The sequence below is a fragment of the Thalassophryne amazonica genome, chromosome 7 (assembly GCF_902500255.1).
Source record: "Thalassophryne amazonica chromosome 7, fThaAma1.1, whole genome shotgun sequence".
NCBI lineage: Eukaryota > Metazoa > Chordata > Actinopteri > Batrachoidiformes > Batrachoididae > Thalassophryne > Thalassophryne amazonica.
In genome coordinates this window covers 116,732,225-116,751,741 of record NC_047109.1, presented here as the reverse complement: position 1 = coordinate 116,751,741, position 19,517 = coordinate 116,732,225, and the positions used below count along the sequence as shown (strand labels likewise).

General features: G+C 41.7%; 1 protein-coding gene across 1 annotated transcript; it reads left to right on the top strand.

Annotated features, from left to right (window-relative positions):
* The first annotated feature begins 487 nt into the window (after positions 1–487).
* LOC117514809 (hyaluronan synthase 2-like) lies at positions 488–19,120 on the top strand. Its single transcript, XM_034175401.1, is given in 4 exon segments — positions 488–1,114; positions 17,470–17,571; positions 17,679–18,138; positions 18,141–19,120. Coding segments are annotated over 4 exon segments (1,656 nt in total). The 3' UTR covers positions 18,608–19,120.
* Positions 19,121–19,517: the final 397 nt, after the last annotated feature.

Below are 19,517 nucleotides of genomic sequence, written 5' to 3'. Positions count from 1 at the left end.
CCACTGTGCTGGAAGAACACATGACCCTTGGATTGGTCTTCAAAACACAAAACAACCATTTTGAAAAGATTGGATAGAATCAGCCCAAGTTTCATATGTGATGTCACATTTCAAAGTTCGATACCTGTGACAGGCTGTAAAATGTCATGACGATGCTATGCTATGTTATTACGTAACATAATTTCGATGGGCCTAACGTTTATCACGATCACGCAGGTCAAAACCAGCACTCCACTGAAAGGATCTTTTCATGTGGACTAACTAATATAGTCAGTAGTTACGTGTTGCGCAGCGAGACATCAAGTATCCAATATGGAAGCATACTGTGTGAATTTAGCTGAGTATCTGAAAGCTAATATGATGATCAGCTGATATTTGCAGAAAAGGACGTAATGTGGTGTCAGGCTTTTTGAACCAGTACTGTCAAATGATTAATTTTTTTTCCCATAATTATGTTATATAACAGCTTTTCCTTATTTTCCCCCAGATGAGGTGTAAAAGAGTTCTCACCTACCTGCGGATATTTGGGACAACTATGTTTGGTGTGTCTCTCCTGGTGGGCATTTCCACAGCCTACATCATGGGTTACCAGTTCTTCACCACAGCCCGCAACCATCTATCCTTCGGCCTGTATGGAGCCATCTTGGTTGTCCACCTCATCATTCAGAGCTTGTTTGCACTCTTAGAACACAGAAACATGAGGCGGTCCTTAGAGACGCCAATCAAATTGAATAAATCATTGGCATTGTGCATCGCGGCGTATCAGGAGGACCCAAACTACCTGAGGAAGTGTCTGGTGTCGGTGAAGAGGCTGACATACCCGGGGATCAAAGTGGTCATGGTGATAGACGGGAACATGGACGATGACTTCTACATGATGGAGATATTCAAGGAGGTCATGGGATGGGACAACGTGGCCACATATGTGTGGCGGAGTAACTATCACAACAAAGGGCCGGAGGAGACGGACGAGAGCTACGCCGAGAGCCTTCAGCACGTTTCCAGGGTGGTGCTGAACAACAAGTGCATCTGCATCATGCAGAAGTGGGGAGGGAAGAGAGAGGTCATGTACACAGCCTTCAAAGCACTGGGGAGAAGTGTGGACTATGTACAGGTAAGACTCGACGGAATGCAACTTTTACAAACATACAAGAAACTGGGCCCAGAAACATTTGTATCACACGTCTTTTTAAAGAGTAAGTCAGCATGAATGAACAAGTGCACAGAGACCGCATAGACTACAGAGACCACATAGACTACAGAGACCACAGAGACCGCATAGACCACATAGACACATAGACCACAGAGACCGCATTGACTACAGAGACCACATAGACCACATAGACAAATAGACCACAGAGACCGCATAGACTACAGAAACCGCATAGACACATAGACCACAGAGACCGCATAGACCACATAGACACATAGACCACAGAGACCACATTGACTACAGAGACCACATAGACCACATAGACAAATAGACCACAGAGACAGCATAGACTACAGAGACCGCATAGACACATAGACCACAGAGACTGCATAGACTACAGAGACCACAGAGACTGCATAGACCACAGAGACCACATAGACACATAGACCACAGAGACCACATAGACTACAGAGACCGCATAGACACATAGACCACAGAGACCGCATAGACACATAGACTGCAGAGACCACAGAGACCGCATAGACCACAGAGACCACATAGACACATAGACCAGAGACCACATAGACTACAGAGACTGCATAGACACATAGACTGCAGAGACCACATAGACCACATAGACACATAGACCACAGAGACCGCATAGACTACAGAGACCGCATAGACACACAGACCACAGAGACCGCATAGAATACAGAGACCACAGAGTCCACATAGACACATAGACCACAGAGACCGCATAGACTGCAGAGACCACATAGACCACACAGACCACATAGACCACAGAGATCCAGGTTTTTATACTGAGTGTCAGAATTCATTAAAAGATTTGCCTGCTTAAACACTGACATTCATGTGTCTTAGAGCACAGCCAGTGTGGTCAGAAGACATGTGGAAAGAGCTTGTGGAGTTGTGAAGTCACTGGACAGAGAAGTGGGTGGTGCTGCCGATACTTTTACAAGACAAACGTCCAAGTCTTCAGAGTTTTGGCTTTTCCCGTATAAACGTAGGGTAGTAAGACGCAGATTCTAACCACCGAGTTTCTGTCTGTGACACTTTGTCTCTCTGGAAAATCATTTTATACAGGTTTTGAAGTGGAGGATTAAAGGTTAGAGAAGTGGCTTTGTGACATGAGGGGCATAGGATCAATCCCTGACTGGTTGGCCAAAGAATGAGGGTGAAGATGAAACATCTGGCTGTGTCTCACCTTCGTATCACTTGCTTTGTAAGAGAACATTTTGGCCATGTGGCACTTTCTCTGGGTATGATCCAGCAGTGCTGAGGATCCCAGTGGCTGGAGAAGTCCAAGGGGCCGCCTGAGATACAGATTTGAACAAAAGCTCATAATGGTCAGTATTTGTGACTGACTGAAGATGAAGTCACAACTCCTTCCAAAGGTGAGACATGAGGCACCTGAGTGGACGTGTGACACATCTTGAATTTTATTTTCCAGTTACTATGAAGACAAATTGATCAGAATTGCACATGTTTGAACAGAGCTCTGATGGGATCTCACTCACAGCATGAAGGACCAAGGTTCAAAGCCCACCCATGACATAGTCTCCTTGTACATCTGCAGTTTTTTTCAGGAAAAGCATCCAGTACAAATCTTGTGCCAAATCATCAGGTGGATCCATTCCAGAGCTGCTCTGGTGATCAGGTGCAAAAATAGGATCAGTCAAAAGAACTGGACACATTTTTGAAAATTTAGGGAAGGTAAAGTTTGTTGCGCACCATCAAATAAAACTGAATTGAATGACTTGATGTCTCTGAGAACAGAGCAGGAGAAAAGGGAAGAAGGTATAAAAGGACTCTTAAAAAATCGATTGGGCACCATTATGTCAACAGGAAGTGAAAGGCACTAAAAGTAAGACATGCCCAGGGACTGAATGAATGAATGAATGAATGAATGAATGAATGAATGAATGAATGAATGAAAGCCAGACTGAGGGGGAGATTCCAATCAAGATGACTGGAGTGAGGAAGGGGCGACTTTCATGGTCAAATATGACCACAAAGAGTTTTTTGTGTGCTTTTGGTGGATGGTCGTGGACACGTATTGTGTTGTGAAGGTAAAAGCTGTGTGATTAATACTTCAGAAAATAAGGTAATTGAATTATAACTCACAAATTATTTAGCAATATAATTATTAACACTTCAGGATTGTTTCACAGCCATAAGTTGTGTTTGCTGGGACAAATTACACCAATTCTTTGTATCTTTAAACTCATGAATGATGAAACTCTCAAAATCAAAATGTTTATCTATTAATACTGGGAGGTCAAAGCTCTGCGTGCCAAAAAAAAAAAAAAAATCATGCATTTCTGACATTTATAAATGCCTTTTTTGACAGAATTTTGTTTAAAGTAGGAAGTATACTAGAAACCTCGAAATGCTCACATTGAATGAATGAATGAATGAATGAATGAATGAATGAATGAATGAATGAAAACTGTTTATTTCGAACATTTGATACAACAACAATTACAAGATAGATCAGTAAAGACAACAACAAAAAAGTTCCTACTGTGTACCCAACATGTCCGAAAAGGGGTAGGGTGAAGCATCAGCTTATTTATCCCTACCCCTTCTTCCCCACAACCAGTAATACCCTTTGCCACATATACACATAAATTCCTACACACCTAAACCGATATCAATATATATATATATACATATATATACACACACATACATATACACATCAACATACACATATATACACATATACATATATACACAAACATAAATATACACCTACACATACCTACTTACATACAAAATACTATATATTTACAAGCCGAAGCAAACAACAAAAACACCCTAACCCTCATTACCCTTCCTCCTCCCTATACCCAGAAAAAACCATATTTTTGTACCGCTGTTTGAACTGGTTCATGCTTGGACATTGCCCAGTAGATGGCGACAAAAGCTGCTCAAATGTGCAGTAAGGTCTCAACTGTTTCTTTATTTGAGAAGTTAGTTTTTGGAAAGAATAAGATGGACTGACAGCCAAAAATCAACTTACACTTGTGTATGTATGTTTATGCATATCAGTCATGTGAGAACTGAGCTTTTTGCGCATTTACGCATTTTTTAATTTCTGCCAAAGTGTTTTGCATGAGTGTAAATCAGTGTTTTAAAGGTGCACATTAGATGTCATAATTTTTACCTGCTCTCTCATACAGTCCTAACATAAATGGGTGCAAATTGCTTTAAAGTGGTAAAAAAAAAAAAAAAAAAAAAAAAAAACAACTTGCTTTGTAATGGTGTCAAACTGCAGCTAAACAAAATGAGTCCAAATCTGCAGAAAACCACAACAGAAAGGGGATAAAACTGGTGATTTGGATGCCAGGAACATCCCGAGAAGCAGGCATCACGGGACTGAATGGTGTGTAAGATCCAGGTCAGCTGCTCTCTGCTTCTTTCTAAGGACATGTTGCACATTACTTAACGTCCCTCTTAGCAACACAACATCAAAGTATTCATGATTGTAAGTCTGTCCGTGCACACGCCATAATACTTAGTGGTCACTGATGGATTTTATTGCTAATTATTAGTGACGGAGAAACCAAAGTGTTTATTTTTTGGAATCATATATATATATATATATATATAAAAGCACACACACACACACTCATCTTCAACCACTTAGTCCAATCAAGGGTCACGGGGGGCTGGAGCCTATCGCAGCAGTGATAGAGCGTGAGGCGGAGTATACCCAGGACAGAATGCCAGCCTGTCACATGACCACAAACAGACACACATTCACACCGACTCACACACCTATGGACAATTTTAAGACTCCATTCCACCTAATCTGCATGTCTGTGGAAGGAAACCGGAGCAAAAAGAGGAGAGCTGGTTCCAGGAAAAACCGCTCTATCCTCTGCAAGCAAAGGAGAACCAGTCACAAAAAAAAGCTAATTTCTTTTGACCCCATACGGATGTGCTGGCAATATCACCCAAGTCATCCAGAGGCATACAGTTTTAACTTATGGTTAAAATTTTAACCAAACTAATTTCAGGCAAGTTATTTAAATTAATGTCACGTCTGAAGTTTTAGTGAAAATATCAGGTATATGTTTTAGTTTTAAAGTATTGCACTAATTTTGAAGGTTTTAGTGTGGACATGCTGTGCCCAGTGCATTATGGGTACTGACTGTAAACGTTCACGACAGGAGAAATGCGTTTGAGATGCTCTGATCAGGCTCCACACGGAGAAAAGCATTAAACTCTTTGTATATTGTGCCTAAAACTCTCGTGAATATATTCTCTGGGTTTATAGATGTTATTATTGTATTTGTTTTATGTAAAAATGCCAGAAGAAGCTCAGGTTACTTCTCCATTATTTTCAATTGAAATTATTGTGAGCTGCAGTGCTTCATGTTCTTTAACATCTTGCTTTTGTCAAACACTGACTGTCCTCTTTTCCAGAGTAATATATATGTAAGATGTCTGAAATTCGGTTTGCGTTTATCATCAATTTTCATCAATTTTATTTATATAGCGCCAAATCACAACAAACAGTTGCCCCAAGGCACTTTATATTGTAAGGCAAGGCCATACAATAATTACGTAAAAACCCCAACAGTCAAAACGACCCCCTGTGAGCAAGCACTTGACGACAGTGTGAAGGAAAAACTCCCTTTTAACAGGAAGAAACCTCCAGCAGAACCAGGCTCAGGGAGGGGCAGTCTTCTGCTGGGACTGGTTGGGGCTGAGGGGAGAGAACCAGGAAAAAGACATGCTGTGGAGGGGAGCAGAGATCAATCACTAATGATTAAATGCAGAGTGGTGCATACAGAGCAAAAAGAGAAAGAAACACTCAGTGCATCATGGGAACCCCCCAGCAGTCTAAGTCTATAGCAGCATAACTAAGGGATGGTTCAGGGTCACCTGATCCAGCCCTAACTATAAGCTTTAGCAAAAAGGAAAGTTTTAAGCCTAATCTTAAAAGTAGAGAGGGTGTCTGTCTCCCTGATCTGAATTGGGAGCTGGTTCCACAGGAGAGGAGCCTGAAAGCTGAAGGCTCTGCCTCCCATTCTACTCTTATAAACCCTAGGAACTACAAGTAAGCCTGCAGTCTGAGAGCGAAGCGCTCTATTGGGGTGATATGGTACTATGAGGTCCCTAAGATAAGATGGGACCTGATTATTCAAAACCTTATAAGTAAGAAGAAGAATTTTAAATTCTATTCTAGAATTAACAGGAAGCCAATGAAGAGAGGCCAATATGGGTGAAATATGCTCTCTCCTTCTAGTCCCTGTCAGTACTCTAGCTGCAGCATTTTGAATTAACTGAAGGCTTTTCAGGGAACTTTTAGGACAACCTGATAATAATGAATTACAATAGTCCAGCCTAGAGGAAATAAATGCATGAATTAGTTTTTCAGCATCACTCTGAGACAAGACCTTTCTAATTTTAGAGATATTGCGTAAATGCAAAAAAGCAGTCCTACATATTTGTTTAATATGCACTTTGAATGACATATCCTGATCAAAAATGACTCCAAGATTTCTCACAGTATTACTAGAGGTCAGGGTAATGCCATCCAGAGTAAGGATCTGGTTAGACACCATGTTTCTAAGATTTGTGGGGCCAAGTACAATAACTTCAGTTTTATCTGAGTTTAAAAGCAGGAAATTAGAGGTCATCCATGTCTTTATGTCTGTAAGACAATCCTGCAGTTTAGCTAATTGGTGTGTGTCCTCTGGCTTCATGGATAGATAAAGCTGGGTATCATCTGCGTAACAATGAAAATTTAAGCAATACTGTCTAATAATACTACCTAAGGGAAGCATGTATAAGTGAATAAAATTGGTCCTAGCACAGAACCTTGTGGAACTCCATAATTAACCCTAGTCTGTGAAGAAGATTCCCCATTTACATGAACAAATTGTAATCTATTAGACAAATATGATTCAAACCACCGCAGCGCAGTGCCTTTAATACCTATGGCATGCTCTAATCTCTGTAATAAAATTTTATGGTCAACAGTATCAAAAGCAGCACTGAGGTCTAACAGAACAAGCACAGAGATGAGTCCACTGTCTGAGGCCATAAGAAGATCATTTGTAACCTTCACTAATGCTGTTTCTGTACTATGATGAATTCTAAAACCTGACTGAAACTCTTCAAATAGACCATTCCTCTGCAGATGATCAGTTAGCTGTGTTACAATTATTTATTATTTATTATGTTTATTAAATTATTTGTTATTATTTTAATTAATTGTTTATTAAATTATTAAATATTAAATGTAGCAGACACGGACAGATTATTTATTTGGAATAATAAATGATCTGTATGAAAACTGCAAGTTTTCAGGGTCTCTACTGCCATCTGCTGGCCAGTATTGTTCATGGCAGTATTCGCCCTATGTACTAAGCATCTGGGCACCAGTAGATGGCAGTGTTCTATTTATTTTGACCCCGGTTATATCAGACGGTTGTCAAATCAACTTTTTGGCTTTTTGAAAATGGCTTTTTGTACAAATAAAAAAAAAAATGGCATAGTTTACAAAAGCACATTTATATGTAAACACCAACACACACACCTCACATTAATGTGTTGGTGTTTACATAGAATGAATGAGTCAACCAATCAGTGTTAGCGGAGGCTCTTTTACCCATAATCCCTTTGGCATCTGTCTGTGTTTGTTACGAAACTTCAGAATTAGTGCATTATTTAAAATTAAAAGATATATGTTATATTTTAACTTTGTACAAATGACAGAATTGATATTAATGGAGTTATTCTATAAGTATAAATTTATAAACCAAACCATAAGTCAGCACTGCTTTATTTTCCAAGACCTCTGCCTAGAGAGTAGAGCTTCGCTGCTTCTCTCAGCTGTTTCTCTGCTAGAAGCTATGTAGTAAACAGGAGCTTCCAGCAGGGCGCAGGATGCACAAAGACAGAAGTGCTGACTCATTGTTTAGGTCTGTGGTCGCCTTTGATGCTACCAGAGTGATTCAGCTTGTTAGTTGCAAGTGTACTGGAGACAATACCGAAAGTTATCAGTTAGCTGTAGCTTCTGATAATTTTTTGGGTGGTTTATTGGTTTAGCTTCATAAAAGATAACTTTTCAGTTAGCTGATTATCTCTTATCGAAGCTAACTTTTTGGTTAGCTGTGCCCACCACTGTATTGTATAGTTTGATTTATATGTGGACTTGGTCTCTGGTCATTTGTGACATTATAGGTCTTATCTTGGTATTCTATGGTGTAATGTCTATGGTGCATAGCTCACAACTGTTTAGTGCATGTCCAGCTATACACTGCTCTTTACAGAGTGCTACAGGTCACCACAATCCAGGCTGCTGGAGTATCGACACATTAGTCACCCGCATGTTGCAGTATAATATTAAATCAACCAGTCAGTGCTGCAGCTGACTGTGGCTTTAAAACACAAGTGCATCAAGGGTGTGCACATTGCTATTAGAAAGACACACTCAGAAGTGAGAGCTTTTCTGGCATGGACAAAGATTTGTGTGAACAATGCATGCATGGAATCAGCCAAAAACATATAACACTGCAAGTGCAGTGATTGCTGCAACAGTTGGATGACTCTCCCCCCCGAATGAGTGATGCATGTAGGATGCAGCTGCTTCAATTGTTCCTGATGCAGTTTCTGAATGGATGTAGGTACTGAGACATATCAGGTGCAGTACTTTTTAAGGCAAGTTAAAAACTGTTCAGACTGACTGGAAATGTGCTGTTGTGCGCTCTATATGTGGCCTGTGACAGATGGATTGAGTGAGCTAGTTTTTCTGTTATATTGGACTGTGTGAGTATTGATTCTAATGTGTTTTTTTTTTCATCATGGTCTGTTACATGATGATGCTTTATCAACAGTTTACATTTTCAGTTCAAGCAATGTTTGACACCCTCTGAAAAATGACTCCCCCTGTATTTGTCTACCAGATCCCCCATAATGAGAAATTGGCATAAAGATAACCAGATTTATTAAGAATTTGTATTTTTCCATTTGTGTTGACTTTCATTATGTTTCACAGTTGCTTTGAGTTCAGTTTCATGGTGTGCACATGTAGGGTGTGCATGTATTGTGAACCTGCTTATGTAAGGCGTGTCTGAATGCTTCACTCTCAGTACCATGCACTCCATGCTGCACTTTAGTGTTGTGTGGGCCGCTGAAGAGGAGGTACTGCTGGCCCACCACCACCAGAGGGCGCCCTGCCTGGAGTGCGGGCTCCAGGCACCAGAGGGCGCTGCCGCCACACAGGAGCAGCCAGGGTGACAGCTGTCACCCATCACCTGAGACAGCTGACAGCAATCATCAGAGGGGTATATCTGCAGGACGGCAGCTCCACCTCATTGCCGAGATATCGTTTCTACCGAGGAGGTAACGTATCCAGCCGACTATATCAACCTTGAATACTTTTTGCCTTTATACAGAGAGAGAGAAGAGCAGCAGGAGACAGTGTTGGATAAGTACTCACACTCCTGCACTTCAGTGTTTACTTGACGAGAGGGGGAGGTGGTGTTACCACCGTCCGTGTTGCTGGGTGCAGCGCACCCACCTCTGACTGTTTTTGTTCCTCGCCAGCAGTACCAGATCCGACAAGCGGAGGCAGTGGTCACCTGGGAGTTCGGGACTTGGCGGTTCCAGTATTCCCGGGGTTCGGTGGCGGTGGAAATCGAGTGGTACCGGTTCGACTTGGACAGACGTCTCCTACCTTCGAGCCTGCCCACACGACACCATTGGAATTCGGCTTGTTCCCGAAATTGTAATCGGTTGTGTTTGTTGTGCGAGTTTCACAACAGTAAAGCTTTGTTATTTGACTTACTCCATTGTCCGTTCATTTGCGCCCCCTGTTGTGGGTCCGTGTTCCTACACTTTCACAACACTTTAGACCACCTTCTGCTGTGGGCTGCATTGTGTTGTGTGGGAGTCGGGTCCTCTTGCATTTGTACCCTTTCCAGTGTTGTGTCCACACTTAAGGCGTGTCCCCGTGGAGATGACTTTAGGCGTATCTGTAAAAATTTTGTGTCGTATCAGCGTTTTGTCCACACGGAAACGGCATTTTCAAAGCCTGAAAATGCTACTTTTTGCTTAAAAATCTTCTTCTAAGTCTCTTATAGTCTGTGTTTCTTACACACTGTGTTTGGTTTTTCACCACTTGTCACTAGCCCAGGTTTTTGGACTCGCAAAGCACAAGGAGTAAAAGTATGCCAACATTATTTCAGAACTTATTTTCGGTACCATTGAACTAGTTTCATTTCTTGATATTGTAATGATATTTGTAATTGCAGATAACAAAGTCATAATTATTTAAAAAAAAGTTAAAAGTCCCTTCAGCTGTTTTTCTCTTGGGTCGCCACAACAGATCTGAGGTGCATCTGCATGTTGATTTGGCACAAATGTCACACTGAATGCCCTTCCTGCCACAACTCCACATTACATGGAGAATGAACAGAGCTGGTCTTGAACCGGAAATGTTATGCACTGGAAACAAGCGCACTTAAGCACTTGGCCACCACACCCATTTACCCGTGAAACGGGTATAATCACAGATTATACTCAAAAATGGTGTGTGTCCAGGGATCTGGATCTGGATTAGGCTCTGGCATCAGTGAGGTTTGGCACCTCTGCAATTAACCTGAATGAAATTTAATGTTAATCTGGATTATGAGGATCTAAATAGACTGGTGACTCCTGCTCGTCTCAAAACTGGCAACACATATCCTAGTCACATGACTGAGAAACCCAAACTTTTCGTGACAGGTTGAAGATATGAGCCCAACAAGAATCAAAAATCCAATGTTACTTTTTATTTTTGCTGCATGTTGAGGAGATGGATGCAGTGAAGAGAAAATTTTGTCTGATGCTCATGTTTGTCTAAAGAATGAAAGCAATTTGAAGGGTGGAGACGTCCTGTGGTGCACGTCTGTGCACGTTTTCCTGAAAACTACTCTTTGAAGCTAAATGCTACCATGTGATTGTACATGAAAATTACAACGTTTTTTCCTTTATATGAATGACTAAGCTGCAGGAAAGAGTCTGTCATTGTTTCAAATAGTGTATTGCTGTTAGTCTGCTGTATCCAAGCCAACACTAATGTGATGATTCTGATTGGACACACATTACATGAGTTTTTTTTTTTTTTTTTTTAAAGCAAAAATAATAGCTGGAAAAAATGAAAGTGCCTTTCCTCTTTTGGGCTTATTGCAGATGATGTCACTTCGGTGTCATGTGATGCATTTTGTATGTTGTGCATCAGATGTCCAGACACATTTGACACATCATGGACAAATACACAAATGTGGGGTAATTTATCATTTCATGTTTAACCCAGGAGAGTCATGGAGGTTATGTTCTTATTATCTCCTCTCTTTCCTTCCAAACAAATGAACTGATTATTGATTTTGGGAAAAGCAATGTTCACTTTCCTATTATTATTAACAACACAGAGGTATAGAGGGTTGACAGTGTGAAATTTCTTGGTGTGACCCTTTCTAATGATTTGAGCTGGCATGCTAACACTCAAACTATTGCCAAAAAGTCCAGACAGCAGCTCTATTTTCTACGTAAACTTAAGGAGTTTACTCTAAATAAGCACATTCTTTTAAATTTTTATCACTGTGCTGTTGAAAGTCTCCTTATAAACTATCTCTGTATGGTTTGGAAATCTTACATGTAAAGAAAAAAAAGCTTTAAACAGAGTGGTGCGTTCTGCTCGCAGGGTAATAGGCTGTGAGCTGCCAGCCCTGCAGGACATTTTTAAAGGCAGGCTTCTTTCGCGGGCATTACTGATCATTAATGACCCCACCCATCCTGCTAAGAATATATTTGAGCTCCTTCCTTCTGGGAGACGCTATCGTTCTATTAAATGCACCACGTCTCGCCATGTAAACAGCTTCTTTCCACACAACCTGTGATGGCTTTGAACTGTGCACACTGACTGACAAGCACTTTACTATTTTTATTATCTCTTATTGCTTTTATTGCGGCAAGTGTTATCTATTTATTCATTTATTAATTATGTCTTTGTGTCCATGTTTTTAAAATGTATGTTTATGCACACTAAGCTCTGGCAACGTTTTTTCCAATGTAGTTTTACTGCAAATGGCAAATAAACTGAACTGAACTGAAAGCTGAAGGCTCTGCCTCCCATTCTACTCTTACAAACCCTAGGAACTACAAGTAAGCCTGCAGTCTGAGAGCGAAGCGCTCTATTGGGGTGATATGGTACTACGAGGTCCCTAAGATAAGATGGGACCTGATTATTCAAACCTTATAAGAAGAAGAATTTTAAATTCTATTCTAGAATTAACAGGAAGCCAATGAAGAGAGGCCAATATGGGTGAGATATGCTCTCTCCTTCTAGTCCCCGTCAGTACTCTAGCTGCAGCATTTGAATTAACTGAAGGCTTTTCAGGGAACTTTTAGGACAACCTGATAATAATGAATTACGAGGTCTATTAGACAATAAACCGACCCTTTTATTTTTTTTTAACTATATGGATTTGAATGACATGCGATTCCACCAATCATGCTGAACCCTCGTGGCCATGCGTGAGTTTTTTCACGCATGTCGGTGACGTCATTTCCCTGTGGGCAGGCCTTGAGTGAGATGTGGTCCCGCCCTCTCGGCTGAATTCCTTTGTTTCACACGTTGCTCGAGACGGCGCGCGTTGCTTTATCAACATTTTTTCTGGCCCTGTGAGGAATATCCGAGTGGACACTATTCGAGAAATTAAGCTGGTTTTCTGTGAAACGTTTAACAGCTGATGAGAGATTATGGGGTGTTTCTGTCGGTGTAAGGACTTCCCACGCAGCGGGACGTCCTGCAGCGCTTCCAGGCGCTGTCGTCGGCCTGTTTCGAGCTGAAAACATCCTAATTTAAGGCTTAATTCACCCAGGACGTCATGAGAGAACAGAGAAGATTCAGAAGAGGCCGGCATGAGGAATTTATGCGGACATTCCACTGTTTAAGGACATTTTTTAATGAAAGACGTGCGCGCAAATTCGCCAAGTCGTTTCCGTGACGACTCAGCAAATCTGTGTGCGCCGCGACAGGAAAAACACCTCCGTGTTGAAAACCATGTGTAAAATTCAGGCAGCTTTTGATGGCTTTAAACAAGTGAGTAACTGAGAAATTGTTTAACAGCTTGGGCATGTTCCAACTTGCCCGTTAAGATTTCCAACGGAGGTGTTTTTCCTGTCGCGACCCCCCGCGGTCGGGTCCAGCCCGACATGCGACTCTGCCCGCACGTTCTTTCATTACAAAATGTCCGTTAACAATGTAATGTCCGAATAAACTCCTCATGCCGACTTCTTCTGAAAGTTCTCTGTTCTCTGACGACTTACTGGGTCAACAGAGCCTGAAATGTGGAAGTTTTCAACTTGAAACGGCGAGACGCTGCCGCCTCGAAGCGCAGATCACCGTCAGGCGCAGTGGGCCGTCCTTAAAGCGACACTACCAGACCAAAATCTCTCATCAGCCGTTAAAATTTTTACCGAAAACCAGCTGAATTTATCGAATGGTGTCCACTCAGTTGTGCCTTAGAGTTTTTGAAAAAAATTTGATCAAACAAAGCAGCAGTCTCTGAGTCATTCCTAAACAATGAAAAAAACTACAAGAGGGTGGGCGACTCCTCACTCAAAGACGGCCCACAGGCGAATGACGTAACCGACAGGCGTGAAAAAACTCTCGCATGCCCACGAGGGTTCAAGCATGTCTGATGTAATCACACGTGATTCAAATCCATATGGTTTTTGAAAAAAATAATAATTCTAATAGACCTCGTACAATAGTCCAGCCTAGAGGAAATAAATGCATGAATTAGTTTTTCAGCATCACTCTGAGACAAGAACTTTCTAATTTTAGAGATATTGCGCAAATGCAAAAAGCAGTCCTACATATTTGTTTAATATGCGCATTGAATGACATATCCTGATCAAAAATGACTCCAAGATTTCTTAATTGAAGAAATAAGAACAACCCCAGGTTTCTTTTCAGCACTGTAGCCAGGCTGACAAAGAGTCAGAGCTCTATTGAGCCGAGTATTCCTTTAACTTTAACTAGTAATGACTTCATGACTTTCTTGCTAATAAAATTTTAACTATTAGAGAAAAAATTACTCATAACCATCCCAAAGATGTATCGTTATCTTTGGCTGCTTTCAGTGATGCCGGTATTTGGTTAGACTCTTTCTCTCCAATTGTTCTGTCTGAGTTATTTTCATTAGTTACTTCATCCAAACCATCAACATGTCTATTAGACCCCATTCCTACCAGGCTGCTCAAGGAAGCCCTACCATTATTTAATGCTTCGATCTTAAATATGATCAATCTGTCTTTATTAGTTGCCTATGTACCACAGGCTTTTAAGGTGGCAGTAATTAAACCATTACTTAAAAAGCCATCACTTGACCCAGCTATCTTAGCTAATTATAGGCCAATCTCCAACCTTCCTTTTCTCTCAAAAATTCTTGAAAGGGTAGTTGTAAAACAGCTAACTGATCATCTGCAGAGGAATGGTCTATTTGAAGAGTTTCAGTCAGGTTTTAGAATTCATCATAGTGTTGTGTGTGGGCCGCCAGAAGAGGAGGTACTGCTGGCCCACCACCAGTTTCATGGTGGGCTTCAGGCACGAGAGGGCGCTGCCGCCACGGACACAGCCGGGGGTGACAGCTGTCACTCATTATCTCTTGACAGCTGTCACCCATCTACTCAACATCATCTCACTCCATAAAGACCAGACGTCATCTCCACCTCGTTGCCGAGATATCGTACTTCATTGGAGGTAATATCCTCAGCCGTTTGTGTGGTACAATATAATTTGTATATTGTGAGTGTTTGCAGGAGTACCTCCGTCGGTGGAAGCTGAGAGAGTGCTGGACGGCACTCTTTTCCCCTGAGGAATCACTGCGGTACTCTGCAACATATTGAGTGAGAGGTGGAGGTGGCATTCCCACCGTTGTTGTTACGGGGTGTACACACACCCACACTTGACTGTCTTTGTTCTCGCCAGCAGTACCAGATCCGACAGTCGGGGACGGTGATCACCTGGGAATTCGGGACTTGGCGGCTCCAGTATTCACCAGGTTCGGTGGCGGCGGAAATCGTGTGGTTCCGGCTCTTCTCAGGACAGATGTCTTCTATCCTCGAGCCTGCCCACACGTCACCTTTGTGGATTGACTGTAATCATATTCTGAGATTGTCTGTATGTTCGTTGTGCTCCTTCACAACATTAAATTGTTAATTTTTGGCTCATCTATTGACCGTTCATTTGCGCCCCCTGTTGTGGGTCCGTGTCACTACACTTTCACAACACATAGTACAGAAACAGCGTTAGTGAAGGTTACAAATGATCTTCTTATGGCCTCAGACAGTGGACTTATCTCTGTGCTTGTTCTGTTAGACCTCAGTGCTGCTTTTGATACTGTTGACCATAAAATTTTATTACAGAGATTAGAGCATGCCATAGGTATTAAAGGCACTGCACTGAGGTGGTTTGAATCATATTTATCTAATAGATTACAATTTGTTCATGTAAATGGGGAATCTTCTTCACAGACTAAGGTTAATTATGGAGTTCCACAAGGTTCTGTGCTAGGACCAATTTTATTCACTTTGTACATGCTTCCCTTAGGCAGTATTATTAGACGGCATTGCTTAAATTTTCATTGTTACGCAGATGATACCCAGCTTTATCTATCCATGAAGCCAGAGGACACACACCAATTAGCTAAACTGCAGGATTGTCTTACAGACATAAAGACATGGATGACCTCTAATTTCCTGCTTTTAAACTCAGATAAAACTGAAGTTATTGTACTTGGCCCCACAAATCTTAGAAACATGGTGTCTAACCAGATCCTTACTCTGGATGGCATTACCCTGACCTCTAGTAATACTGTGAGAAATCTTGGAGTCATTTTTGATCAGGATATGTCATTCAATGCGCATATTAAACAAATATGTAGGACTGCTTTTTTGCATTTGCGCAATATCTCTAAAATTAGAAAGGTCTTGTCTCAGAGTGATGCTGAAAAACTAATTAATGCATTTATTTACTCTAGGCTGGACTATTGTAATTCATTATTATCAGTAGAGAAGCTTGAATCTTCGACTCGACTGGGTTGCTTGACGCGAGGACGTTTCGCTTCAAATCGCAGAAGCTTCCTCAGCTAAAATTCTTGCTCTGGAAGTCTGACTTCTGTCTGACTCTTGTAGAGAAGAATAAACAGAAGCCAACAAAAGCTGGCGTTTTAAACCTAACCAGACCCCTCCTACTGAGAGGCAGACTGCTATAGGCTAGTGACTAAACAATAGCTCTAATTAGCAACTATTGTGCTGTAGTTAGCACACCTAATGGCAGGACAGCTGTCCCTCTAATGATGGGATGGATGCCTTTCTGATGGCTCCCTTGATGATGTGAATGACTCATTACCATGAACAAAAGACTGAAACTCCTTTGACCTGAGTACCCCATTGTAAACAGGGGATAAAGTGTGTCTCAGACCCCCTCCCCGGTTAATAGAGAGAGAAGAAATGGTTTGAGAGAGGTGTCAAGGAGGCATTCTTTGTGAAACGTTTGAAACCCAGCCTTAACCGAGGAGGGGGTCTTCGCTCTCAGACTGCAGGCTTACTTGTAGTTCCTAGGGTTTGTAAGAGTAGAATGGGAGGCAGAGCCTTCAGCTTTCAGGCTCCTCTCCTGTGGAACCAGCTCCCAATTCAGATCAGGGAGACAGACACCCTCTCTACTTTTAAGATTAGGCTTAAAACTTTCCTTTTTGCTAAAGCTTATAGTTAGGGCTGGATCAGGTGACCCTGAACCATCCCTTAGTTATGCTGCTATAGACTTAGACTGCTGGGGGGTTCCCATGATGCACTGAGTGTTTCTTTCTCTTTTTGCTCTGTATGCACCACTCTGCATTTAATCATTAGTGATTGATCTCTGCTCCCCTCCACAGCATGTCTTTTTCCTGGTTCTCTCCCTCAGCCCCAACCAGTCCCAGCAGAAGACTGCCCCTCCCTGAGCCTGGTTCTGCTGGAGGTTTCTTCCTGTAAAAGGGAGTTTTTCCTTCCCACTGTCGCCAAGTGCTTGCTCACAGGGGGTCGTTTTGACCGTTGGGGTTATTATTGTATGGCTTTGCCTTACAATATAAAGCGCCTTGGGGCAACTGTTTGTTGTGATTTGGCGCTATATAAATAAAATTGATTTGAAAATTGATTTGATTTATACTGGAAAACATACTTTAAAAAAAAAAAAAAGTGTATTTGGTGAATTGGAGTTTAATGTGTACTTTGTGGATTTGGTTAAGGTGTGTGACTCTGACACCATGCTGGATCCAGCATCATCGGTGGAGATGGTGAAAGTTCTAGAAGAAGACCCCATGGTGGGAGGTGTTGGAGGAGATGTTCAGGTATCCACTCTATGATATTCTTCAGTCACTGAAACTTTTCCATCTTTCGATTCTGTTCTGTTTAAAACTCTCAATGTTTGCATTCTTGCCTCTCAATCTCTTTCTAGATCCTCAATAAATACGAGTCATGGATCTCCTTCCTGAGCAGTGTACGGTACTGGATGGCTTTCAACATCGAGCGGGCGTGTCAGTCCTATTTTGGCTGTGTGCAGTGCATCAGCGGACCTCTGGGAATGTATCGGAACTCCCTCCTGCACGAGTTCCTGGAGGACTGGTACAATCAGACCTTTATGGGATCCCATTGTAGCTTTGGCGATGATCGCCACCTCACAAACAGAGTCCTGAGCCTCGGTTATTCGACTAAATACACAGCACGGTCAAAGTGCCTCACCGAGACGCCGATTACGTATCTGCGCTGGCTCAACCAGCAGACTCGATGGAGTAAGTCTTATTTCAGAGAATGGCTTTACAACTCCCTGTGGTTCCACAAACATCACCTGTGGATGACATATGAGGCTGTTATCACAGGGTTCTTCCCCTTCTTCCTCATCGCCACTGCAATACAACTCTCTACCAAGGAAGGCTCTGGAATATTCTGCTATTTCTGCTCATTGTGCAGGCAGTGGCACTCATCAAGTCGTCCTTCGCCAGTTGCCTCAGAGGTAACATTGTCATGGTGTTCATGTCCTTCTACTCTGTATTGTACATGTCAAGCTTGTTACCGGCTAAAATGTTTGCAATAGCAACAATCAACAAGTCTGGATGGGGAACGTCCGGGAGGAAAACAATTGTGGTCAACTTCATTGGTCTGATTCCTATATCGGTTTGGTTTACCATCCTCTTCATTGGGATTATCTACACAGCAGTTCAGCAGACGAGGACACCATTTCCTGATGCCGAAAAGATTGTCCTGATCGTTGGGGCAGTTGTATACGCCAGTTACTGGGTCATACTATTGACGTTGTATACTGTGCTCATCAGTAAATGTGGGCGGAGGAAGAAGGAGACGGACTACGATATGGTGATGGATGTATGATCCACAGGTCATCATTTGTACTGGATTCTGGTTTTGGGTTACTTTTGCTCACACCTTGACGTTTTTTTAAATGCTAAGCAGCTCTGGGGCCCATTCTCCACGTTCGACCACTGTTAACTGGATTGATTTGTTGACCATTTGGCGTGATCTAGGATTTCTCGGTTCTTCGAAGCAGTTGTTCAATTGGTTGTCACAGCAACATATCTGTAAGGTCAAACCTACTCGGGAACAGGTTTATTCACTGTAAACAGGATGAGATGATGGACATCAGTGGTGTTATTTTAGGAATATGCCATTCCTGTGGGAGACACCGGATGTCCGTTGACCATAGCAGCATTCCAACTGGCGTTCATATTGCGCAATCATCAAGATATTTTTGCATAATCGGACTCATTACTTTTAGAGGGGTACCACTTCATGAAGGTGTCATTTTATTAATTTATTAATACTATTATGTTACATAATACTATTAATTTATTCATTATAATATTGTATAGTCAGATTCTTGGTATGTTGGTACTTCCTCTGAATATTAGGAAATAAATAAACAAGAAGAATGATTCAGTCGACCCTCAGAGTTTGAAACAACTCAGAAGACATTCATAACGCGCCTTCCTTTTCCGGAATCTGATTCTTTATCAAATGTCTTTTAGTATTATATTATCCTTTATTTAGATTTTTTTTCTGACTTTAAAGCTGCGTGAAGTAATGTTGGTGGATTGTAATATACACAATTAATTTATTGGCCACTTCTTAATCAGCCCTTCTTTCTTGTTTTGTTTGTTTTTATTTTTCAGAAATTGTGGTATTACATTAAGTCCAAATCCCCTCACTAAATTCCTCATAACCCTCGAACAGAAGCTCCTGCGCCACTGTGATGAAAATTTGCACCCTCTCCTTCACCATTCCT